This window comes from Astatotilapia calliptera, chromosome 20, assembly GCF_900246225.1.
Source record: "Astatotilapia calliptera chromosome 20, fAstCal1.2, whole genome shotgun sequence".
In the NCBI taxonomy this organism is placed as follows: domain Eukaryota; kingdom Metazoa; phylum Chordata; class Actinopteri; order Cichliformes; family Cichlidae; genus Astatotilapia; species Astatotilapia calliptera.
In genome coordinates this window covers 8,840,090-8,867,517 of record NC_039321.1, presented here as the reverse complement: position 1 = coordinate 8,867,517, position 27,428 = coordinate 8,840,090, and the positions used below count along the sequence as shown (strand labels likewise).

Here is a 27,428-nt window from a genome sequence, read left to right as displayed (position 1 = left end):
GGGAATGAAAAACTCCCTTTTAACAGGAAGAAGCCTCTGGCAGAACAAGACTTACAGAGGACCAGCCATCTGTAGTCATTAACGATATATTTGCCCATTAATATCCTCAAGGCTTAAAAAACCCTCACATTTAAATAAGTCAAAGCATGTACGTGTGCAAATAATATAAAATACCCAGGCCACACAGTAATTTTCCTTCAGGTTGCCAAAACCATAGCTCTTTAACAAATGAATGTGATCAACACTCAGCCGTGTAGATTTAAACAGCTTTTAGAGCAAACAGCTCGACTGTAAGCCCATTAATTTGGATTTTAGGGACATGTATATGATGCAGTGAATTTAGCTGAAACACTGGGTGTCACAGTATGACTCACTGCTTTTAAAATGCTGTGTGGGGTAATGAGTAACTCTATGAACATCAGTTTTCTGTGAAACTTCAAGGCCGTGGAGTCTGTTCATGAGGTATAAAAATCCCTGCAACCTAATGCCAGTAAATGCATTCATCCTAGAACTCCATCAATGCTTTTTCTCAAAATATTTGCTTTTCATCCACCGAGCAGACCGACATTGATTGAAATGTTCTCATATATGCAGGAAAATAATACACAACCAGAGAACTGATGTTTGAAATCAGATGAATGTGCAGCGGCGACTCATAAAATTTGTCATACAGTATCTCAGCCACTGCTCAAATCACATGTGGTCATTTCAGTGCATTAAGCTGTCTTGTCCTATAGACAAGGCAGTCATGACTAGAAAAATAGAGTGATTTGGTGAATATTGAGCGTCCAGTGAGTTTGATGTAGTGTGGGAGGGAGGGCAGCATTCAGCAGGGTAATTTCTCTCCATCATAGCGATGCTGTGACTGACTCCCATCTGTCTATTACTTCAAGTGGAACACTGTGGGCGGTGTTCCAATCACATACATAAAGCTGCAGGAGTGTGGGGCATTTTGTAAGCCAAATATGCATCCCAGCTAATAAACATTTAAGGAAATAAACTCAGCAAAAAACATGTTCAACGGACACTAATGCATGCAAATGGTTAAAAAAAAAAAGGACGTTTTATGTAATGCTAGATCTGAGAAATGGCTTAAACACCGTGTTTTACTCTTTCATTTAGGCATTAATATGTAGCTCCTTCAGATGCAGCAGCACTGCGAGGACGAGCCACGGGTCCACTGCAAACGTGGACTGACTGATACGGTGAGAGCTGCTATCTGTTTCAGCACTCCCAAAACCAGCAGACAATAAGAGGCAGCAGAGGAGGTAATAAGAAGCATGTGCTACCATCTCATCCATCATCTGCTTTCACAGCAACACACACATGCACGCACATTTGTATGTCTTTACACTCCTCACAATCATGCACTTTATGCTCCCCGGTACAACTAATCTGCCTTGGAAGCACATGGAAACGCATGTGCCTGTGCAGGCGCACACACATTTTAGGATACTTATTTGATCCATTGTAATGTGTTTCTGGTGACTATTTTAATGTGTTCTATTATTAGCTGTGGGGGAGGCCACAGGAAAACGTTTAGTGGCAAATTTCTGAATGCACACCAGTGAAGAGCTCTGAGGAAAGTCACCTAATCGAGAAACACTACGAGGGATATCACATAAATAAAGATGTGATTATTCATATGGATCTAATGTACAGCATAGCCATAAATGGATCTGGTGTAGTTTTTTTCCCATCCCACATTAAAACCCAAATCACAATAACTTTGAAGTGGATCTGCAATGGCTTTCCTTATTTCGTGTCATGTACAGTATATACTGCATCACAGCCGGTGTGAGAAGGAATGAGAGGGATAAAGACAAGTCAGGAAAAACAAATGTACTAAGAAAAAAGATCAGTAAATTAAATAAGCAAGTTAGTGTAACATATGTATAAATGAGAGGCAGTGAAAAGAAAAAAGAGCCCTAAGATCGTGGTGCAGCTGAGCTGGTCAGAGTCAGAGTGTGACTGCGGGGAGGAGGGAACTTCTACAGCCAAACTCACTGGGCCCAGGTGTAGCTCATAAGGCTAATTACCCTCCCATTAGCTCCTGCAAGACAAAGCACAGCACAATACAGAACAGACAGACTCAGTACTGTGATCACCTAGGGGTCGTCCAACTGTTCTAAAAGTTGATGCTCATATTAAACTTGGCCAAAGTTTTTAATATTGAGGTCAGCATATGTGAAAATAAACTCACGCTTCAGACTGCCTTAAACGCTGAGTTTTTCGGTTTCTTTTCTACTCTTGGTCTATATGAAGTCAGAGTGGCTGTTCCTAACATGGTAACCTGAGGCGCAAATATTTGGTGGTGAGCACAGTAGGCTGAACCGCTTATTCTTCAAACCTTTTGTTTGTGAAGAGCAACCAATTAGAAAGGAGCTGGCTTTAAAGAAGTGGAGATAAACTTCTCTAGTAAAGTATAGAGCTGGAAATGGAAATCGGTATAATAGATATGTCCAGTTTAACTTTAATGTGGAAGTATTTAATCATTAAATTGTTCTTGTAATCTTTATATGATCTTCTCATTGAGAGCAAGACCTATTCTGCAAAAGAACAGAGTTCAACAGAGGAACCTGAAATAAAATGGCAACATTAGGTCAGTCATAGATGTAAACAAGCCCAAAAACAATTCAGGTGGTCATATTCTTCATGTACTTCTTTCATTTGCTAACCTTAGGGGTCTCCACTAGTGATGTGCGATACCACTGATTTCCTTTCCGATCCAGTAATACTCAGGATATTCATGTATCGCAAACCACGTCTCGGCTGTTTGTGGATGTAAAACACGTCCGCACATAACTCCATTTACGATCAGCCATTGTTGTGAGTGTGCACGCCAAGGGGCTGCGACACATTTATACAGCCATATTTCGCACATGACTATGAAAGGTGGAAGAGGAAGTAGTTCCTTCCAATTGTAGACAATCTGAAGGATATAGGTTATTTCCACTGTGTTCCTGTTAATGATAAACTACAAATTTACCCTAAATTACTAAAATATCGATATTTTAATGCGAGAATCGATTCTAGAACATAAATGACTGGTATCGGAGAAATCGATATTTCAGTATCGATCCGCACATCACTAGTCTCCACGGCAATCTCACTCCATCTTTAGCATCCCCTTCCATCACACCAACCCTATAGAAAGAATTACACTGATCTAATGTCTAAATTCATTCTGTTTACACAATGCAAAGTAATTGTCAGAGTATTTACTCATGTGGTATTAAGAAGTAACAATTCTACAATAGTAGTAGCATGTAGTGCCTTTGTTGCTATTAGGCACAGCACAGGATATATCCATAATATAGTACACATGATTAATGGCACAGTGGTTTTCTCATCTTGAAACACCTTTTTTAAATCTTGAAATTGCAAGCCAGTTGCTTCACAGTAAAAGTATAAAAAGTAAAAACTCTCTTCTTAAAAGATTTGCTCAAAGTTTTCCTTTGTTGGCTCCTTGTTTGAAGAACAATTAAATTTCTACCTTACTGTAAAAGTTCACAGTGTTTAAGATGCCTTTGCTATGCCGGACAGCCATTATCCAAGACGGGGATGTCAAAGTCATTTTACATCGTGGGCCACATACAGCCCACTTCAATCTTATGTGGCCCAGATCAGTGAAACTCCCATTTTTCTCAGTGTGCAGAAATGTAACTACACACTTAATCAATGAGATACTTTAATATAAAAAAAAAAAAGCACAATTTCAATAACAAATCTGTTTTTCTACATAAAGAAATGCTGTAAATTAGAGAAATCTATTAGCACGACTCATTGGGCTTAAACTGTAAGAAGTCAATTTGTAAAATGACAGGACTATCATTTAATTACATTGGTTTAGTATGAATGGCCATTGGGCAGCAAAAGCTATAACACTGAAAATACAATTAAAAGTCCGGAATTTATGTCCTCCTTTCCAAAGTCGTCCAACGAGCCAATTGGGGTCTTCGGCGGGCCAATTCTGTCCCCAGGCTTTATGTTTGATGCCTCTGATCTAAGAAAAATCTTTATTTTATTAAAGATATAATTTTTTTCCCCCTCATTTCTTTCTTTATTTCTAGTAAAATACTTTAGATACATACAAGTTGTACATAAACTGTCAAGAAACTCAACGTACAAGTTTCCTTTTGGAAACGAAAACAGGTAAAAATTAATAATTACAAGGCAAAAAACAAAAATCATGAAATGTCTGCACTGCACTGAAAGTGTGCATGTGCTTGGCATCAGTTTTCACAAGGCTGACAGTCATAGATCCTGTCTTTCTCTCAGAGAAAACACAAATTTGAAATATTTTTTGCTGAATGTTCCAGGAATTAGCCAGATGTCCATCCTTTAATGAGCCAAAGTCACTGCAATAAATGCAATTTACTGATAATGAATGATTGGACCTGTGATGTTACCACCAGCATGAAACAAAACAAAACCCTGTAATCTTAAGAAGCACCCACTGAATCCAAATCCTTGTGTTGACCCGGTGAAGGGGTGTAATGGTGGAAAGCTGTAGAGGCCTCTTTAATGTCTGTCATGCTGACAGCAAGCAGGTGTACAGTGTCCACACTAGTTAGAGCACCAAGCTGATTTAATTTTCTCTATTTACATATTGAAATCAAGAGGCAACAATCACTAATAGCACTGCTGTGTGTAGTTTGTATGGTGAAAGTAAATCCTGAAGCGGTACTTGAATGCTTTCTGAACCAGTGGCAACATGTTTGTGCATCAGAATAGCTGCCAAATTCAATACTCCAGTACTTTTGGTGATTACTCTAGGCAGCGTGGCTAAGTACAAGCTTGAGAGAGCGTTGTATCCTTAGCTACACAAATGCAGACCCAGAGCCTTGCAAAGTAAGCTGCATCTCCTACAAAGACTAATCTGTGACCAAACAGAGGCTTAGAAAATCAGTCAATATCAAATGAAGAGGCTCATTTAAAGAACCATTGTGATAAAATATAAAACTTTTCTTTTAACCTATTTTCACACCAGCCTTTTTTTTTTTAATTTTACAAGCCTTTTTTAAATAAAACTATATCATATACAATCATTTATGCCCAACGTTAAGCCAAGTTGTGCGCATGGATTTTCCCGCTCGATCTCTGTGAGCTCGTTCCTCCTCAGTCTCATCAAAGTGTGCAGACACCTGCCATTTCAAACAGGCCGGGCTCCAAGTTTGACCCACGTTATGCACCAATCGTCCACGGGGCAGAAGTGGACGGGTCATCGGCTTCCTTTATTCCCGATGCAGATGGCTCCTCATTCGTTCAGGGACAAGATGATGTCATCCTCAAGGTCAGAGTTGTCAGAGCTGTCTGTTTGTGTGATAGACAAATACAGATTTAGAAATGGGGAAAGTGAGATTTTGTGCTGAATAGGTCATTGGGTGAAGGATGAAACTGCTAAAACGGCAAAAACAAAGCAGCTTTGGAATAATGTTAAGGAGCTTTAAGTCCACTCTGATTTTTCTTCTGTGCGTCTCAATGTCTGAAATAAACCAAGACAGCATTTTTTTTTTTAAATTCCACTGGGGAGAAAAAAAAAAAAAAAAAAAAAAAAAAAAAAAAGGATGACCAGACAGGCATGAAAACAGAAATTTGACCAAACAGTTGTGCTGCATCATTTACATGACATCAGAGCTGTATTTATTAAAAGATGCTTCTAGGTTACATTCCAATAATTCTCATCTATCTAATAGAGGTGGGAATCACCATACATCCCACGATACGATATTATCACAATACTTAACGCACGATACGATATTATTGCAATTTTTAAAAATATTTTGCGATATTCAGATTCTGTACATAAAGGTAAACTTTATCAATATTTATTTTATCTAATATCAAAGTCTCACACTCAGTCTCTCATTTCAGTCAGTTTTATTGCTGACAAACTGAACGGTTTGTATTACAGTCTAGTCCAGCTTAACTGAATGCAACCATCTGGTACAATTATAGCTATTCTGAACTATGAAATTTATGAAAACTATGCAGCCCATTCAGCAACTGAAGAATTTGAAAGTAAATTAAAACAAAATATAATTTTACATTAAATAAAAAAGTTTTAAACTTAATTAAAATAAAACATGTCTTAAATTAAAATAAGTAAACTGTCATGTTTATTGCTGCCCAAAAAAAAAAAAAAAAAAAAAAAAAAAAGTTAAACCCATTTGGACAGTGAAGGAATGTCAGGATTCTTGCTCAGAAAAAGGATCAACATGCTCTCAAGTCAGAGCATGTTCCAGTCCACAAAAACTTTTTTTGTAACAAAATATCGATTTCTGCTGTCCCTGTATCGATACATTATTAGCAAACAAAATATCACGATACTACACAGTATCGATTTTTTCCCCCACCCCTACTATCTAACCCAGTTGTTTATACAAAGGCACACATTTAGTTTGTTAATGTTATAATTACAAAAATGTGCATGTGAAACTAATCAATATAATGCTGATCATGTGATTGTACTCACAGGCAGGTGTGCTGATTAATGGACAAGCATAATTTATGTGCTTTCTCATATTACACTTTCTAGTGTTTAATACACTTAAAGGCCAATTTGTTACATACACCTACTCAACTGCAAATTAAATGTTCATTTAGACACATTGTCAAGTTATCTTGACAATGTGCCAAAGTTGCCAAATTTGAAACGGAGCATCAGAATGAGGCAAAAAGGTGATTTTAATGGACTTTGAATGTAGCATAGTTGTGGCATGAGTGACTTATTGTAAATATATTTCAGAAATTGTATTTTACTGGTATTTTCCTCACAAAGAGGAAAAATATTCAGCTGCAGTTAACCCTAAAAATCTGGGTGAAAATGCCATGTTGGTGCCAAAGGTCAGAGGACTACTGTGTGCTCAGATAGTAGAGTCAGAATGTGAGCTAAACAACATGAAAACATGGATAATATCCATCCTGACTTCAGTGGTGTAACTGTATGGAGGATATTTTCTTGGGCCCTTTAGTACAGAGTCTTAAACTTCACAGCCTACCTCAGTATTTTTCCTCACGAGCACCAAATGACAAAACAGTTGACTCAAGGTGCTTTATAGTGTTAAGTAAAGGCCCAACAATAACACAGAAATCGTCAACAATCAGACAACACCATATGAGCAAGCACTTGGGGACCATGGGAAGGTAAAATTCCTTTTTAAAATCAGGAAGAAACCTCCAGCTCAAGGAAGGGCAGCCATCTGCTGCCTCTATCTTGGTCCTCTATCTTGGGGACAGTGTACCCATCTTATGATGCCTGCTTCCAGCATGATAACACGCCATGTCTCAAAACTAAAATCATCTTAACTCGATTCTTGAACATGACAATGAATGCATTGTACTCAAATAGCCTCTGCATCCACAAGGTCTCATGCCAAATTAGTGCCTCCCTGATACAGTTTGCAGTCGACAAATGCAACTGCATGATGATGTGTCCACACGGACCAGAATGTTTCCAGTCCATTCCTGAAATTATGTCATGAAGAACTAAGGCAGTACGAGCAAAGTGTACCTAATAAAGTGTCCATGTTCTGTCTATAACTGTCACCTTCACTCTTCAGGAGGAAAAAACAAACAACACCCCTGCTGACCAACAGCTCAGAAAATAGGCTGTACAAACTACCACTCCCCCAATATAACCCAGTCTTTGATAGGTGGCCAAGTTTCAGAACATAGTGGCAGCAGGTAGTTTGGCACACCAACAGATGTCCCTCCTGTTTATAGACTTAATCAATTTAAAATACACTGTAGTTAAAAGAAAAAAGAAAAATGTACTGGCATCACAAATATTTTCTCCATTCATGTTGACTGGAGCAACTGAAATGTTACTATTCAAATGAAAAAACAAAACAAAAAAACTTCATGCTGCTATAGCTGGACGTGTTTTTTTCTGTTTCTATAAGCAGACAGGTTTGGAGTCAATGAAATGAAGAAAATTGCTATAGCCTGAAGAACAAGGTAAACTGTAGACCCTCTGCTCACCATTATCGCCATCCAGATCGACATCATCATTATCAGAGTCATCCTCGTCATTATCGTCGTCATCCTCATCATCATCGTCATCATCGTCGTCGTCATCTGCAGCATCAACATCCTCTTCGAGGAGACGCGCTACTTCTTCATCGGAAGGAGAGAATTCATCGTTACCGTCATCTTCCTCTTCGTCATCTTCATCCTCTCCGCCGTTTTCATTCTCCAGCTCGGCGATGAGGGGATCAGTGTCAACATCGTCGTCTGAATCCTCATCGTCGTCATCATCTTCCTCTTGATCGTCATCCTCCTGCAACACAAACAGAGAAGGTCAGTTGTTAGAAATTTTAGTGTTGCGTAAAGGAACCAAAGAGGTTGCATCCAAAGCAAAACAAACAACAAAAAATAAATAGTACCTGATCCTCCTCGTCTTCCTCCTCTTCCTCTGCCAGTCTCTGCCGACCAACTTCATACAGTCTGCACACTGTGTCAGTGTTGACTGAGTCTTGGTTCTATGGGAGGGGGGGGACAAAACAGCATTTTCATGTATTTTTGGAAAAATGGTCGCAATCATTGTTAAAAATGTAATGAAAAGGAATTTACCTCAATCACGGCTAGGTAGCAGTCTTTTGTATCTGTGCAAAGGTCAAATATATTCCTCTTTACATCAATAGTGGCTGAGAAGAGGGGGGGGAAAAAAAAAAAAAAAACACGTTTAACAAAAGTATTACAGTGGGTTTAAAAATATATACGTTCATCAATATAGAATATAAAAAGTGACAGTGATTATTATTAAATGAATAAAACTATAAGGATCAATTTGAAATTTGAGCTAGTTAAATGTAGGAACCCTCACCAATGGGTTTATAGTCTGTGGCATTGAAAGTCCTGAATGATGAACCAAATGGACTTTTCATCTGCATTTCCATCATGTCGTCTTCATCATCAGCTTGCAGCATTGCTACAAAAAACAAAAGCCACAGGGAGAGATGGAGAGTAAATAAAAGGAACCCAGCAAGCTGGTTAGCTTTGGTTCTGGCTCCTCAGTGGTTGAAACGCTCGCTGTACAGACAAAGCCAGTACTGCACGCCCATGGCTCTTCCTGTGAGGTGGCATGAACCAGCTGGTTCTTTCTGTTGCCAGTCCAACACTGAGCTTTCAGTCCATATGGCTCTGACTGACTCTATGGTATCAAGTAGTTTGCGCGTGAGCATGCACACACACACACACACACACACACACACACACACACACACTCTACACGCTGCAGGCTCTATTCACACCTTTCACCAAATACACACGTGCTCACTTTACCTCACACTTACCAACCTTCTACCTAAACACACCTTTCACACACTTGTACTGACTGTGAAGTGAGTTGCAGGCTTGATGCCAAATGTGCTACATTACCCATCACGCAGTGAATTCTGTATTTACCTCCATAGATGACAGTGCCGCTGTTGTTGAAGACTATTCTGCACTGGTCCAGAGCAGGAACCGTGTGGAGGAGGTGGAAAGTGCGCAGATCCCACTAAAAGTCTCAGTTAAAGACCACGATACACTCAATTGTATAGAAACAAGAACAATAAATAACCATTCCCAAGACAACCCTAACCCTAATGGAATAAATATTTTATGCTCAGCAGTGAAACGATTCCCAATAGCAGTCACAGTAATTATATTTACAGTGAAAGTCCACTGCTGACAACTATTCCTTGACCTGTAATTATGCATTCACTTTATCTCTCCATTGAAATAGTTCATTAAGAAAGGGTAGCATTTTTGGTTTTCCATCAAACTCATCAAAACAAGAATTTTACCAAATAAATATTTAAATATCCTCATCCTTAAAAACATTCCCCTCACTGTTAGAGAACAATAGTGAGAGGTATAAAATGGTCTAAAGATCAAAATGACAAATTTACTGTAAAAGTTTTAAAACTGCAGTTGTACCAACCCAACAATGAAAGGATACAATTTCTGTGTTGATGATGACTTCAAGGCCGTTTGGATGAAACACTCCACTGATGTTCATGTTGAACTTGTCAAACTTGTGGATGGCCTGAGCCGTGCGCACATCCCACAGCACACCGTCATTCAGCACCAGGTCGTCCGTTGGGTTGAAGGTGGCGCAGTTTCTCTTGTAGTTGTTAGCCAGGTCTGGGTTGTTTAGAGTTAGAGTAACCTGACCAGTCTGGATATCATATATCTGGTGAAGAGAAGTAATGAGAATGAACATTTACCCTCTTGCTGGATGCTTTGTTTTTATGCATTATGGAAAACATACGTACACGTGCTACGTGCTCTTTTGTCCCGATGACATGATCTTGTGAAAGCTTGCTGAACTCCACATAATGGTCGCCCAGAAACGAATGCCTAAAGAAATAGAGAGCATGATTAACATTTAAGCGAAAAACAAAGTCAGCAGAGCACTTTAGTCTCATACTGTTGAGAATCTCTGGGTTAATATTGCATTGGTTAAACTATTCGGATGAATAAAGCCACATGCTTGTTTTCCAGAAAGACTACAGCCCAGAGGCCATTATTGTGCATAGTTAAATCACACTCCCTTTGGCGGCTCCTTTGACAGATTAAAGCTGCTATACCACTGGGCAAAGATCACCACATACATAGAAGCAGTATGATCTCGACAGACTTAATCAGAAGTCACGTGGCAGCAGTTTCTAATAATTTCATACTCCAAATATTTCAATTATGCATTTTACTTAATGGAATGTGTTTTATGTGCACTTCAAAGTAGCTGGGTAAATATGACTTCAGAGTTTTGTGAATGCATTGCTTACTTCATGATGAACACCGATTTCATGCCCCACAGTGCAGACAGCGGGTAACTCCAAGAGGCCGACGTTAAGAGCAGAGAACCATCCTAAAAAGACACGACGAGATCCTCTTTCAGACACGTTTTCAAACAATACAGTTCTAGAAAAAGCAATTTTCAACAGCCTTGATGTAAAAAAATTATAACTGCATCCCATTCTCCTTTCTAAAAATTTTATTATTATTTTTTTTAAATACATAATACTTGAAAATGCAAATGCGTTTACTTTCAACACTTAAACACTTGACAGGATGTCTTCTTTAAACATTTAGTCTCACTGTATGAGTGGTAGAGGTTTTGAAGATTTGTCATCACTCTTGTTTAAGGCATCTACACGCTGAGATTTTGTAAGTTTACTGCAAGGCACACTGTCTGACACAGATCTAATCAACCTTGGGTACAACACGAGTATGATGCATGTGGATTGTAAGATGCTGACGCATGGCTGCAATCCCTCAGCAGTTTCTTTCTTTGCTCTGTCCTCCGTGTTGCAGTCACAATAACAGCTGGAGGACACATCATACAAACAAGCCTCCTGCTGACTTTTTTTTAAAGAAACCTAAACATTGTGTTTTGCACGAACATCTTTATTTTTTTTTTAACCTAATTTTGATTCTGAGAAAAATACGATCCACATATGAGGACATTCCCTTTAAATTTTGATAGAACAGTGGCAGTATAACGCAAGTCAGGGGTGGGCAACTCCAGGCCTCGAGGGCCGGTGTCCTGCAGGTTTTAGATCTCACCCTGGGTCAACACACCTGAATTAAATTATTAGTTCATTACCAGGCTTCTGGAAAACTACAAGACATGTTGAGGAGGTAATTTAGCCATTTGAATCAGCTGTGTTGGATCAAGGACACATCTAAAACCTGCAGGACACCGGCCCTCGAGGCCTAGAGTTGCCCACCCCTGTCGTAAGTGGATATCAGGCGCTTGTAGAGCAAAATTTACTATTTTAGTCTAGAAAACCCAAAATGTGATGTCCACATATGTGGACGCCAGGTCCTAGTAGGTTAAACATAATAACATGACACATGTTTCAAGCCCATAATAAATAGCACGCAATTTAATCATAATATGATGATCAGTGTGGATTTTAAATTGTATATATATATTTTTTAATTTATTTACTTGTGGTTCTCTCTACTAACCCGTGATGGCTCCAGGTGAGTGATAGCTGAACTGTGACAGCTGTAGCTGGCTTCCTCCTGGCCTGTAAACACATTGTAGAGTTTGAGCTGCCCCGTACACGTTCCGAGCATCAGGAAACGCTCACGGGCTGAAAAGGCACAACACATGAATCCACTTTCATCCTCGTCTGCCTCCCTGAACACAGAGATGGGACGGAACCTGGACAAAGAAAATATGAGGAATTACATCAGTGGTTGTGAGGGGGCTGACCGATTAACTCGCACTTGAGCCTCAGAAACAGAAAATGAAACAAAGATATTTACCTGCTAAAAATAAGATGCCTGTCAAAGCATCCTCCATCTACACCTCCATATTTTGGATATACGACTCTCCTCGTGTGTCGGGATGTGAAGTTGGTGGGTGCTTGGCGTCTCTGTTTGGGCTCAGGGCACTGATGGGGGGTGAAGAGGGAAAACGGTGGACAGGTTGCGACAGGGTTTTTACAGCGTGCATGCTGTTCCCTCAGGTACTCTGTAATAATGCTGTCTAATGCAGGAGGAGACGGCAGATGCCTGTCAAACTGTTTCTTCATAGCTGGGCTCTGGCTGAAGGCCCCATGGTCAGACTTCTGCCGCAGCACCCGAGGTCTTTTACAACTTACTGTACTGCACCCTGTTTGCCGCTCACGTGAGAAAACAATTCGCCCAATCAGTGGTGAGCCACTGTTACAGTGAGGGACAGATGTTGATGGGAAAGCAGAAGCAGCAGCAGCAGGCATTCCACTGGGCTGTGAAGTTGATGGACGTGTCTGAGGGTGGCTGGATCCTGGAGTGGATGAATGAGAGGGGTTGCTTCCAAGTCTTGATCCAACACCGTTGGCCAGCCGAGGTGTGCGAGGCAGAGTAGCAACAGGAGAGGCAGGAGGGGGAGGGGCAACAGGTGGGTAGGTAGAAGAAGAATGCGAAGAGTGAGACAAACATGCCATCGGGAGATCTGCCTCCTTGGTGAGTGTGGTGGCAGTATCATGCAGGCCTTTGGCCACAAGATGGTTCCTAATAAGCAGCAACAGCTCTTTTTCAGGGAAGGTGATCCTGGACTGAGCAACCACACTGGCCCTTTGCAACCATGCCAGAGACACATCTGTACCAATCAGCAACGGTTTCCCAGAGATTCTTTCGATCAGCTCTGCAGCAAACTTGCAGAACTTGACATGTTCGCTGCGTTTGTCCTGGAGCACAGGCTCCTTCATGAGCTGCTGGATGTGTCCACTGCTGAACAACGGCAGCTTGCTGATGATTTGTCTGACAGAGCTGGAGCGAGACAGACCCACCAGAGCTTTACAGGCCAGAGCTCGGATCTGATCTGCATCTGTAATGGGCATCTTCACTGTCAGCAGGGATAGCAGAACCTAGAGGACAAACACAAAGTGTAAGTTATAAACAAGGGCTGAGGGCATAAGCGAAAGTGTCTTGATCAGGAAAGCTCCGAACTGAGGAGAATAAAACAATGGTGTCTAAGCAGAGGGCATAAGCAGCAGCAGACTAAAACTGTAAATGTTAATGTAGGTTATTCAGTGCTTTAGCTGATCTCGTTATCATAGTGCTTTAGTAAAAGTGCTTTTATTGTCATATTTTATGCTTCCTTACATCCTTCCCCAAACTGGAAATCATTCCTCATTTTCTTTTAAGGATTGTTCAATACCTTAAATGCACAAAGAGAGAAGAAGCTTCTGAAGAGGTTTAAAGGGAATCACATTTACAACTTTATATCTCTTCCTTACATTATACCCTCACTGTAGCGCAGCCATAGACCAGGAGAAGAAACATAATGGAAATCCTACTAAAAAGAGAAAACTACCGTCCCACTATTCTTTGCTGAGGAACACCTCATCCAGCTGGCTTTGCTGAACTTGAATTCTGTCTGTGAAGTCAAGGTGACTTTGACAAAATATGTTTGTACAAAAAAGATGTGCTGCTAGCCGCTAGTGCTTCCCCTCAGCCTCCTAACAGATGCATTTATGGTTTAAATGTGAAAATTGAACATCGCCTCATTTTTGGGTTATCGTGCTGGCAGCCTATCCATGGGTGTAACCCGGATTGATCTATGCTATCTTGCCCTATGGTAGCTGGGATAGGCTCCAGCTCCCCCGCGACACTGAATTGGATAAGTGGAAGAAAACAGATGCAGGTTGTGATTTTATACACCATCATTTACATGAGACGATGCCAAATCCTGGACAACCTCAATAGATTTAGCTGCAAACTTAAGCTAAGTTTACAAGAAAACACCACATCTTTCTTGCAGTCTTTGAATTCAAATGTTACAATATTTAGGTAGTTCTGTCTGTAATGTTTCAGCTGCACTGGTACAGGTTTCAGAAGATCCTTAGTGTGTAAGTCAGTGGAGTACATCAGTATATAAATGTGGGTGGTTGTGGGTTTAAGAAGTTCACCCTTTAAGTGTTACCCATTATAAAAGCTATCAAATAAATCGGTTTCATTTACCACTCCAGCTCCTGTCAGTATATAAGATATACTTTGATCTGCCAGAAGGCCATTTTTGTTAGTGCTTTAAAAAAAAATAAATAAAAAAAAAGCCAATATTATCTTTCTAACATTAAAACCACCCATTTTTTTTGTGTGCTGTGTGTTAATTCTACCTTGATGCCATTGTTCGACTGCACTACATTCCACATCTTAGTGAGCACACTTTCGTTTGCTTTGGTCTGCTGTGGAAGGCGACGACGGGGAGTTCCTGCAATGAACTTGCCAATGCTGGACATGCGTTTATCTGGAGCGCAAACGCAGTTGATGACAACCTGCAGTGCTGACTTCTGAATTTCTGCATCATTCACAAATACCTCTCCTTCCGCGACTGCCAGAACTATACTCATCCCTGAGAGAACAAAACAAAACAAAAAGATGAAATTAAAAACCTTGTAAAGGAATACCTGGAGTTACGCCATATCTCAAAAGGACTGGGCAAAGGTTCCACAAAATAAACAAATAAAAACAGAGCTGCTCCATGTTATTGCATTCAGTGGGTAGTGATAATAAATTTTGATTTTATTGTACAAGAAATTCTCTAATGGCTCTGTGAACAGATGGCCATATAAAAAGCTGTTTGAATGTGTCACCATTTAGTGAATACCACTGATATACAAGTAAAATGAGACTTTTTAATATTAAAAGATAATAATGTAATTGTATTTGATCTTTGATAGATGAATGTCAACTAAAATGGAACAACTTACCAACAGTGGAAACTGTGGATCCTCCCTCATCAAGCACAGCAACAGCCTCGGATAACAGCAGCTGAGTCTTGGGAACAACTGTGAGGATACTCAGGATGTCAAGGGCATAGCGCACAGTGTCACTCCTACAAAGAAAGAACAATAACCATCACTTTGAGTGCACTGATAAAACCTACTGTCTAGAATATGTATGAAAAAATATGTATGAAAGGCATTTTAACAATGACTGCTATGTCAATACCTGCCATAGTAGGTCCTCCAGTCACAGGCAATGGATATAAGCTGCAGGAGGAGCTGAACACATGACAGCTTGTGAAAGACCTCTGCTGGTTCCCAATAGAGTCGCGGTGGACCGTGCTCGATCAGAAACTCCATCATTTCCACAACCTGCTCACGGCTATAGCTGACAGCCTGAAGAATGAGACACCATCACTACAGATTACTTCATCAAAACACATATGCATTACTAAATACAACATAAAATACTTCAAAATGTTTAACAGATAAAAAGTCTTCTGCTTACCTTGTAGTACGGTTGTGAGTGAATGGGGGCACCGCCCTCTGTGCGCTGAAGGGATTGCTTCACCTGCTCCACCTTGATTGCCAAATGGGCCTCAAAGTACCTGCGCAGCGCCATGCAGGTGTGCTTGGCTGTCTGCCTGCTGGAGAAAATCTCATCATCACTCAGCAGCGCCCCCTGATCTTCGGGATTCAGGATCTCCAGTGTGCTAATCTGAAAGCAGTCAGTTCATAGCATAGGAAAGTACACAATTAGGATCTTCTACATTTGAAGAAAGGCAGTCAATGCTGTACCCACATTATGTTATTTTCTATAAATAACACATTTGCTTTTACACATTAAAGCGAGGACTGCTGGTTTGTCTCACCAGATTGACGAGACGTCGGAGGCCGTCCTGCCTGTCGAAAAGCTCCAAGACTGCACGGAAGGAAAAGGAGATGGAGAAGAACATGGTGGCGTGGCAACAGCCAGATGCATGTGAACATTCCAGCAGCCACAGCGTGTAGCCAACTACATCTGACAGGATGGAGTGAGGCAACATGCACACCTTGAGAAGAGATAAAGACATGAACATAAACATGAACTGCTACTAGTATTAAACCTAAGTGTAGCTTCTAATCAAAAAATTATATTTGACTGACGGCACAGAATTATGTCATCTTCTACAGATCACTAACATAGTATCATTATGTTAGTCATCTCATTTCAAATTTTTAACAAGTGACTTCATCTTAGTCCACAAAATAAACCTAAAGCAAAATAAGGATACAATAGCCATTGCTGTATATTACTGTGACTCTCCGTACCCTTTCCATGGCATCCTGGTTATAGGCAAGGTAGTAGAGGCACAGTGACACTCCAGTAGCTGCCATTGAAGGCCTGGGGATTTCCAGCAACTTCTGAACTCCTCCATGAGCAACAAACTCCGCAGCAAACTTCTTGTGCAACAGCAGCGAAGCCAGATACTGTGAGGATGAGAAGAAAACAGGAGACTTTTGAGCACCTTGTTGCGCTTCAGGCACCGTGAAAGGTCGACTACATGAAACTTTGCTTACCTTGAGAGCCTCGAAGGTGAGCTGCACATCATTGGTCTGTTTTAAATCCATGTAATGCATCAGCAACTCCCGAGCTCCCTTCTGCATGAACACTGCCAGCAGCTGCAGGTAGGAGAGAGTGGGACAGAATGTACTTTAAAAATTTGTCAATGCCTGGTCTGCCTGCTAGGTTTTTTTTTTTTTTTTTAATTCTTAGATGAACCTGAAATGTATAAGGTCACACCTAAAAAAAAACAACTAAAAAACAACAACACATTTTTAACATAATCAGAAGAGAAGTTTAAAAAAAAAAAAAATTATGAAAGACTGACATCTGCTGGTAAACATGTGCCAACACACAAACGCAGTCAAACACATGAACTACAAATGATTAAAACTCATATTACAAGGGCTGCATTAAAACAATATTATTTAAAACTTGTATAATCCTCAACAGTCTACAAAGAACACTAGTCTAAAATGCCCGATGTTCACTATCATATTACTCCTTAAATTAAAAAAATTAATTGAATTTGGACATTGAAGTCGTTTAAACTAACAGATTATAAAAATATCAATCCATATCAATTATTCAGCTGATCTTTGCAAGTTTAAGCACTCTATAGGCTGATAAAAGTGGACCAACCTCCTGATATTCCCCCAGAGGTGTGAGATACTGCAGGATTAACCTCTGCTCAATCTCTGGGGTCAAAGGGTACAGATGATAGTTGTTACCAATCACCCAGGGGCTCATCTCAGTCCAGCTGCTGTTGGAAAGCTCACTGAAGTTCCTCTCTGGCTCTGGCAAAGAGAAATTTAGCTTCTGTTTTGAGGTCCTGCCACTTTCCCTCTCAGCTCTTCTTTTTAGGTAACTGCTGCCATCAGACATTCCTTGATTTGCCAAAGATCCCGGAGCAGACATGGGTTTCATCATGGTTTTCACAGCCGAGTTGGCACGGCTGCTGGTCTTGTGAGGGGAGTTAAGACGGAACGAAAGCTCGTTTTCAGGCTCCATAGTTGAGAAGGAAATTTCACCATCTTCCGGCTGTCCCGTCCCCTCCTTTTCGGCTCCATTTTTCCCAGGTGTGAATGGCTTCTCTTCAAAGCCTCCGTCAACCGTCTCCTCATCCAGAGGTAACAAAGGCTCGCTCAGTGTCTTCCTGGGGCTGGGCCGCTTGATATCCCTTTTGTTCTCAGCATCTTTATTCTGAAGCTCACGCAACCGATGCAGCATCAAAGGCACCTGTCAAAAGTAAAGAAGAAAAAGCAAGCTGCTTTACACCACCTACTGGTTCTGATCAAACTGCTGGAAAACATTTTTAAATCACCTGTTGTATTTACTTGTCTCATCATTGCATGCCATTACCCTGTTAATGCAACCTGATACATAAGAGAGTAGAAACCTCCACTGACCAAAACAGAGTTCTCCTCTCTGTAGTTTGCTGCAATGTCTTGATTCTCCATGGCACCTGCCAGCAAGCCTGTGGCATAGATTCTGAGGGGCTGCTCGGCCTCCTGAGCCCACTTAAAGAGTCTTTCAACTATGCCCTCCTAAGAAGAGCAAACACAGGAGTGATGAAGCACATGCAGACACAGAGTACCAAATTTCATCAAAAGGTGGCTCTTATTTTTCTTTGCTCAAATAAGAATGCATGACTTTCAAAAAAAAAAAATTCACATGATTTGTACAGATGTAATTTAACTTTTTAACCTGACCAAGGATCCGCACACCAAGGACGTCACTAGTTTTGTACTTTTTTCCCCCCCCCCATAGTGAATGTGGATTCCCTTTTTAAAATAAAGCTTTAAGGTCTTGTGTTTTGAGAAGCAGTATGACATTTATCTTCATGGGTCAAATAATACAGCGCTGCAGTTAAATTTTAACTTGTAGACTGGACTGTGACACAACAAACAAAACTGACTTCTTTAGACAGTGTTTTTAAAAGTGATGGAGTGCTCTGTCAGTCAGTATCACCGCCTCAAAGAAATGAATCTTACTTTGTGACCAAACAGACCAGAAGTAAAAACTACCTGATGTTTGAAACTCAAAAACATCAAAGCATAGTGAAAGAGACATCGCCATTTGGGCCTTCTTTGATTTTTCAGGTTCTGGTTGCAAATTTGCATTGTGAAATGTTTACAGGGAAGTGGAAGGGCAGCAGTCCGTTATCTGATGCTTACAAGATGATCTATGATGCAACAAGTCATAGATCGAAAGCAGCCAAGCAAATAAACAGAGCAGTTCAAAAGAAGAAAGAGCTTTTGGTTTGTTTTGGAATGGCTTAAATAAGCACGCTGAGAGGAAGTGATATTGCCTGATGAGCGCTGTTCAGTCAACGACAGTTGTTTGTGTGTGTGGTGGTGCAAGTCCCACAAGCAGCTACAGGAAACATCTGAGGGTGGCTGTTACTGCTGAAGGAGGTTTAAAGAGATCTTAATTTCAGTTGCAGCCTGTACTGTTATTTATTGCTCAATTTGTTTAATATACTACAGTCACGGTGTTTCTTAAATTGGGACTTGATGAATTTAATCAAATAAAATCAAATAAACACAATAAAATCAAAAGGAAACCACATCTTTTTGTTGGAGTCAATTTACATACCTTTAAACGCTGAAAACACCTGATTAAGACACACATCTTCAAAACTCCAAAAATGTGTTACAGGCTATAACAATAGTTGAAATATTGTGTCTTCCATTTTCTTCCAACCAGAAAACTTGAAGACTAAATCTCACAGTTATCTCATAATGAAGTCAGGAGTAACATACTTTTTCTTGAAACACCACAGCTGTCTCCAATCCAGGCATGATGTTTTGAAGCAGGCGACAAGCTGCGGCATTAAGGGAAAATTCTCTGCTGGTCATCACGTAGCTGTTCACAAGCTACAAAGGGAAATAAAGATTAATTATCTTCTGAGTGAGCTGCTAAAAATGCCCATTATTTTAAAGGTAACGTTCTCAAATCCATCCAATAATCTTACTGCGTTCATAAAGTCATCATTCTTGAACAGGATCTTGAGGAGGTGCCCTAACATGCATTCTGGATCAGCTCTCCCTAATGGCAAAAAGGAAAATGTGAAAACATAAATTACACTTAAAATCAGCAGTAGACTTGCAATTCTATGGTCGCCGTGTTTGTCATACCAGGATGTCGATCATCAAAAGGGTCAGGATCTGCTTTGTGGTACTCCTCTGTCTCCTTCTCAACAAGCTCTGAGATTCTGAAAATTACAGCGCATGAGCACGTTTAACTCTTTTTAACTAACCCTCAAATCATCCTAATTACACTGCATAAAACAGTCCTTTGTGAGGCCAGCTGCTCTTTCTTTGCCATTTCTATCCGTTACAATGGTTGAGATTTCTATTAAACATGGCCAAAGTTTTAAATAAGAGGTCACCATGTAAGTATTCCCTGTGAGTTCTTTCTGCTCTGGGATTTGTATGATGTCAGTGCAATTGACAATATGATGACCTCATGCACACTGCTCTGGGTGTGTGCAATCCTTACTTCTGAAGAAATAAGCTGGCCTAAAGGGAGGATGCGCTTAAACAGTGAGGGTGGCACAAAGTACCAGTATACAATAAATAAGTATTATTTTGTGTCAATCATTCAAAACTAATTCAGTACAACTACACTTGAACTTTGTTGTTTTTTTTAAGAAAATTACAACTTCATGTGAAAAAAGGAGCTTGAATCAAAAATCTAGATACCAAAAACCAAAAAAGTCTAACCATTTAGCCAAAAGCAACAAATAAACAGTTAAAAAGGATAACATTAAGAATAAAGTGAAAGTATAAGGTTTGTTGAACTAGTAAAAAGCTAGCTCAAAGTAAAAATAAATGACTGCAGCTACATGTGGGATAAACAACAGAAGTCTGAGAATGAAGACTAAATTGAGTAAGTATCAGGAGGTAATGGGAAATTACACACAGTCAGTTCTGCCTCTGCATGCTAGTACAAATGTACACAATTTGCCACACTGACTCTTCAATACCACAATGAGGACTTAAAACCTTATCTGAAGTATTTTGAATTAGAATTTAATTTGAGACATCACAGGTGGTTTCAACAAAGGCCTCTGGGATCATTACAAAGGCTGGGTGCCACCAACATAAACAATATGCAAAGCTTACTTGGTGAGGATGTTGACCAGGTCCTGCGTGTTGCCCTGTTGCTCTCTCTCCCATTGTTCAAGTAGAGAAGTCAGCTCTGCCTTGGAGTCCACACTGGCAGATGCCGATGCCATAGCACAGCCTGTTAGCACAGCACAAAAATGCACTTAACATCATGTCTGGATTAGCCTCTTAAGAAGCCACGTGTCATGCTACTTATGTCAGTTTTAACATTTTTCCGACAGCCCAGAAAAAACACAATTTTAGACTTAAAAAGATACGGAAAGAACCTTCTTTTAATCACCTTGTTATTTTTAAAATTCAAAGCTTCCTCAAATTTTGTGGTACCAGCTTCTCAAATCTGAATATTTGATAGTTTTAACAATTTTCTGTCACAAGAAATAGAAAATGTCTTGTTTTGTTTCACCAGCAGTCAAAAGCAAACAAGTGATAAATACACTTCATTTTGCTCACCAGAAGAAAGAAAAAATAAAGGGCATATATTTCTCCATTTCACAAACTTCATATACACAAAAAACTATTGAATGTACCTAGAATGACAATTGTTGGTGAGAGCCTTGCAGTTTTTCTGAAAACATAATATGACATTGGCTGGAGGTTTTACAAGTCAGTTTTTGCACCAACCAGTTATGACAACTTTTCAACAAAATATAAGTTCAAGGCATAAATTTAAAGCTGGACGTCTCTCTCTCGCTCTCTCTCTTTTTTTTTTTTAAAACAATTCTAATAAGATTGAAAATCAATATTTTTATGACTCTTTATTCTTCTGCACAGTCTGAACTCTCTTATGCAAGCTTTCCTGTAATTTCTTTAATTGCAAGTCTTCAGGAATATTCTCCAGGCTTCTTTAAAGACATTCAAAGCTCATCTTTGGACGCTGGATGTCTTTTGTTTGCTTCTCTATCAAAACTGATCAGGAAGGCTACATACTGCTTCAGTGATATTGAGGTCCAGGCTCTGTGTAAGCCAACCGATGACTGATAGGGAGAAAGAACAAAACAAAACAACAACAGAAAAACCAACACACACAGGAACACTATCCAGGGGCCCGTTCTTTGTACGTCGCTTACTACATCCAAGATCAAATGACACATCCAAGATCAAATCATCGCGCTAACCGTGAGCTCGCTAATCCGGTTCCCCGAACACACCTGCTGTTGACGATTACTACAGCTGGACGCAGGAATGTGACATCACTGGGTGTCGTAAAAGGGGCTACGCATCGATAGTAGAAACATTGATCGGCAACCCGCTGATTGGTCGGCGAAAATGTCGAAGGGGCGTGCTCGGTATTTTCCGGCAGCAGAGCAAGAACTCTTGATTGAGGGATTTCAGGAGTTTCAGAGTTTAATTAAAACGCAAGAGAACACTGCAAAGGCTGCAAAAGCAAGGAGAGAGGGCTGGCAGAAAGTTGCTGACAAATCAAACTCGTAGGTAATTTAATAATAATAATAATAATAATAATAATGGATTGGATTTATATAGCGCTTTCCAAGGCACCCAAAGCGCTTTACGATACCACTATTCATTCACTCCCACATTCACACACTGGTGGAGGCAGCTACGGTTGTAGCCAGGCTGCCATATCGCGCCATCGGCCCCTCTGGCCAACACCAGTAGGCGGTAGGGTAGATCTATCATATGACACTATATTGTCCAATATCATATGGCATTATATTATATTATATTATAATATGTTATATTATATCCCCTTTCACATTAGAGCCACAACAGGACCCACAAGAACATGGGAACAAGTAAAAGTGGAATACAGGAGTATTCTACAGAATGGTAATATTTATCTCTTAGATTGCTTTGCGTCTCTTGGCAAGGTAATACTGGCCTGTAATACTCTGTTAGTTTGTTCATAACAGCAACCAAGAAAAGGGCAGAGGAAAAAAAGACAGGTGGTGGTCCTGCACCCCCTCGTCAACAAGTTGGTTAATAAGTAAATAATACCCTCACGGGAATATCGATATCTCTCTATGAGCACACTGTCGCGCTGAGCTAAAGGATCCTGTCTGTCCCGCAATATACGCTGAATTCTGAGGACTCTCCTTATCAATCTTGCAACTTCCGCAATGGGTTGGTCGCGTATACGGACAGGACATGGCTGCGACAGGCTTCCCAAATCCACCTTCGCTTTTATAGCCGTGGTCTCTCATCTTGATTACACGAAGTAATTTACAATTACTACTCTGAAATATGAATTACATCTGTAATAATCACATACATGTAATAGAATGTTAATAGTACATTTCCCTTTTTTAGGAAATGACCTGTATGTATCTGTGTGAAATCAATAAAAGGATCAGGTGCTGCATTATCTTTAGTTACATTGATAATATTTATTTATGGTGAAACAGTGGAAAAATATCGCTGTTGCTTTCGTATAAATGAAGCGGACATACCTGCGTGGCCGCGATCTAATCCTGTTTACATAAAGTAAACCTGCTCCCGAGCAGTTGCTATGTTGCTATGACAGCAAGTCCCGGATGAGCTTCGGGGAACCGACTGATCCAGGATCACGCGAAATCGTCAACAATCTAATCCGGCTAACCTACTTAGCGAGGTACGAAGAACAGGCCCCAGGTATGCTTTTACTGCATTGTTATGCTGAAAAATGAAGCCACTGCCTCACAGGTGCTTTCCAGATTGCATTGCATAGTGGATCATAATCCGAGTAGTTTTTCTGATTTCATAATACAATTAATTTTGATCTCCAACACCACTGACTGAAATGCAGTCTCAAACCATGACAGAGCCTCCACCGTGTTTTACAGATGACTGTAGACACTCACTGTTGTACCCCTCTCCTGACCTCCTCTATAAATACTGATGATGATTTGAACCTTAAATTTCAAATTTAGGGTGCTTCCCACCTGCAGTGTTTAGTCAATTTAGATCTCACACTGGTTTGTTTGTGCAGTAATTGCACATGGGTGCAGGCCGAAACAAAACCACCTACTCCAAAAGGTCTCAGTGCGGTTCCAGATGAACTCTAGAGTGGTTTGTTTAAAGTGTGAACCTGATCCGATCCTAACTACCAGGTGTATGTTGTAAGTAGAGCTGGGCGATAGAACGATAACGATATGTATCGCGATATAACTTTTTCTCGATAGAAAAATTAAACTAGACCTCGCCGCTCTTGTCCTCTTAAAAAAAAAAAAAAAAAGACAAAGAAAAAAAAGAACAGCCAATCCAAATTACGTAGCGCAGAGCTAAACCAATCACCGCCGCAGCGTTACGTCACGTGACTTGTTACGTACAGCACAAGTGCCAAGCCGCACATGTGTATTTGTTTGGGAAGCAGCCAGCCACCCTACCGCCCGGGTAATTAAGGAAAAGAGTGAGCCGACTAGAGAAATCAACCGAGCGTGACCGAAGGTTACCGAAGAGAAAACAGATGATGGTTCCAATGCCGGAGAGATTGTCGAACGGAAGAGCCATAGAAGTTCCGTAGTGTGAAGGTATTTCGGCTATTTCAAGTCTGACAAAAAACAGAGTAGCGTGCGCTGTAAATTGTGCCGAAAGCAAGTCTGGAAATACAATAAACTGGTGCATGCGCTATGTCCACACGTACCGGTATTTTTGAAAACGCAGATTTTTCTATGCGTTTGTACCTTTCGTCTACACGTAAACGGCGTTTTTGGTCACTGAAAACGAAGATTTTTAAAAACTCCGTTTTTGCATTTATGTGTGGACTAGAAAAACGGAGAAAACGCAGCGTCAAAGGTGTGCGCATTTTTTGACGTCACACTGTGCGCCACGTTATTGTTTCGGTGAAATGAATTTCTACAATACTGTTACTGTTAATTCTACTCTCTGCAGTGTTTAAATGCTTACATATACACACAGTTACTGTCCCTCCACACATACGACTCTGTTCTGCTTCTATGCCCCAGCTTTGTTTACTTTTTCCCACCGAGGCTTCTAGACTTCTGATTGGCCAACATTTCTGCACGGTTAGGAATCTAGCTCCACCTGCTGCTTTGGCATGTTCATAGCAGCGTTTTCCTTCATTTCCCCCTTTATGTGTGGACGGGATTATTTTTTAAAACGAAAACAGAAAATCTCAGTTTTCAAAAATACCCGTGTACGTGTGGACGTAGCCTCAGTCTCTGACTGGAAGCGCTAATTCGTCATTCGGCTTTTGTCAGACTAAAGTAACTGTTAAAACTGTTTGAAAAGCTAAGCTATACAAGGAGAGATTGAGAATTTCCTTTTAGTTCTCACTTTATTTGATATTGACAAACGTTAGTCAATTTTGTCTGTTCTTCTGTAAAACAAACTAAGATTTATTTTTAGAATTAATATTTTGTTTCTAAGTGGAATTGACAATTTAGTCTGTTTTGTTTGTTCTATTTTGAAACTTAAACGCTTTAGCGGCTGCCTTTTCTGTAGTTTGCAATATTTGCCTTTATTTATCTAAAAAAAGTCTCATGTTCCTTAAGTACATCTACCCTGTTGAACTTATTATGGGAAATAAATATTTAAATAAAAACAAGCTGCTGATTATTTCACATTTTACTTGTGAGCAACGGCACATTTAAATCTTACAAATATAGTTATTTGGCTTATATCGTGATAGATATCGTTATCGCCTGAAATGAAAAAAACATATCGTGATATGAAAAAATCTTATATCGCCCAGCTCTAGTTGTAAGTCTGCGTTACAGAACTTCTCGTAGTTATGTATACTTTGTTTTCTGAATGCAGCAAGATACTACAGCTGTGCAATGCTCTGTGGGGGTTAGCAACTAGCCATGAAATGAACGCAAATTCTCCATGTTCTCCAATAGCCCAGAATACAACACCTTCTTCCTGCTTTACTTTTGTTGCCCCTCCCCAGACACATCTGGCCAATGAGCAGCCTGAAAATTCGCATGTGGATTGTTGTGATGCATTTTGGTTTGCTTGCTGTGTGAACCCCCCCCAAAAAAATAAAAATATCAGATAACCAAATCACAGGGAAAGCTACAACTTATCAAGACCAGAAAAAACAACCTATGGTTGTGAAAATGCCCTTCGATTCATAAGACCTGTTGCCACTGATTTTCAGTCCAGTTCTTGTGTATTTTCGCATATCTCAGCCATGTCTTCCCATTTTCCTTAAGCAGAGCTTCTTGAGAGCCACCTTTCTACTCAGACCATTTCTGAAGTATCAGCGAACAGCAGATGCATCGAGCCATCCAGTTTATCCAAGTCTTTGCTTAATCCCCCCCACATTTCTTCAAGGAATGACTTTCAGATATTGTTCGTTTGATGCAAATACTTTTAAACCTCCCACTTCTTTTCTCCTCCAATTGTACTTTTTTGTTGTTGTAATTTTTCTCTCTTAAGGATACGAGATACAAGTTTTCCACTAACAGTCATTTCCTTTTTGGTACAAAAATACTATTTTATGCCTGCCACACTTATCTTTGGTGATCAAAAATTTGACCAAAGACAATGCAACAAATGACAACAGGTTTCCAGTAATAAAGTGGCTAAAGACACAAATTAAAATTGGTTCTTTGTTTAGTAGGGTTTTTTGTTTTGCTTAAATGACTTATAGGTCAGAAGTAGTACAACAAAATTGCAATTTAAGGGATTACGTAGGCAAAATAACATGGTACAAACTTGCGTTGGGGGACCTTAGAGTTTTGGTGCAATTAGGCATTTACCTCATCTGCCCAGTTAATAATTTAGGATCACTGAAAGAATTTATTTATTTGTGCACTTTTTACAGCTTAGCCCACACTCGTGTGCTGCCACTATCCGTAGCTAATAATCGTTTAAAAATAAAAACAACACCACGGCATTATTAAAGGGGAGCATACGAGAACTTCGGTTGGCTTAGTCTGAAGGTTGTTTGGCTCCAGTCGGGAGAACAAAGCACGCTGACTCGCTCCGTTGCTTTTTCACAGCTGAGCGTGCAGCTGCAGCAGTCCTCCAGGGACTGCCGCAACTGTCAAATTTCTGTTTAAGTCAGTGTTTGCTAAAAATATTTTCTGTTCTTTTTGAAACACATTTAAACTCAAATGCTTTCCTTGTTTTCCTACACGCACTTCACCTTAACTGAAACAGACAGCAGCAAACTCACATCTACTGCCTGTTGCGATGTTTGGCTAGCTGTTAAACAAGGAAGCTAATGTACTTAGCACACTAAAGTAGCCACTCTTCTCTTCCAGTACTACAGCTTGCAGTAAGGACGAACTGTCCAGAAATGCAAAACCTGTCATTTTAGATTACGACAACACCTTCCTGCACATGTAACACAGCACTAAGGAAGAAGCTAGACGTGAACCTGGATAGTTAGCTAGCATGCTAACTTTACCTTGTTGTTCCGCTCAGTTCTTGCTCGTTTTTCTCAATTTCACAACGACTCGCATCCACTTGTATTAGTCCAGACTTAAATAGCCGATAACTGCTTATCAATGCATCGATCACTGACTCACAGCCTCAGCTTAATTTGCTTGATTGCAGCTTTGTGTTGGCGGTTTATTATCATTATGGCGAACACGTTCTGCGCGTCATTTTACCAGCGACCGGCGACTA

At 40.2% G+C, this 27,428-nt stretch overlaps 1 protein-coding gene across 1 annotated transcript; it reads right to left on the bottom strand.

Moving 5' to 3' along the window:
• Positions 1-4,036: 4,036 nt before the first annotated feature.
• On the bottom strand, positions 4,037-27,428 carry dcaf1 (ddb1 and cul4 associated factor 1). The gene is made up of 25 exons (XM_026153987.1): positions 27,208-27,428; positions 20,889-21,009; positions 19,899-19,975; positions 19,736-19,809; positions 19,524-19,637; positions 18,168-18,305; positions 17,401-17,997; positions 16,776-16,877; positions 16,527-16,685; positions 16,088-16,267; positions 15,724-15,933; positions 15,442-15,611; positions 15,201-15,325; positions 14,607-14,842; positions 12,271-13,355; positions 11,968-12,166; positions 10,779-10,861; positions 10,266-10,350; positions 9,950-10,183; positions 9,412-9,505; positions 8,831-8,935; positions 8,578-8,651; positions 8,391-8,486; positions 7,987-8,284; positions 4,037-5,316 (listed from the first exon to the last, which is right to left on the bottom strand). Exons 2-25 carry the CDS (start codon positions 20,999-21,001, stop codon positions 5,261-5,263), a joined length of 4,704 nt encoding a protein of 1,567 aa, XP_026009772.1. The 5' UTR covers positions 21,002-21,009; positions 27,208-27,428; the 3' UTR covers positions 4,037-5,260.

Coding starts and splice junctions, on each gene's coding strand:
- dcaf1 (XM_026153987.1), bottom strand. CDS start 21,001: ATGGCATCGGCATCTGCCAGTGTGGACTCCAAGGCAGAGCTGACTTCT. Junction 16,268..16,526: donor ACCAGGATGCCATGGAAAGG/GTACGGAGAGTC, acceptor TCTCTTCTCAAG/GTGTGCATGTTGCCTCACTC. Junction 8,652..8,830: donor CACAGACTATAAACCCATTG/GTGAGGGTTCCT, acceptor CCCTCTTCTCAG/CCACTATTGATGTAAAGAGG.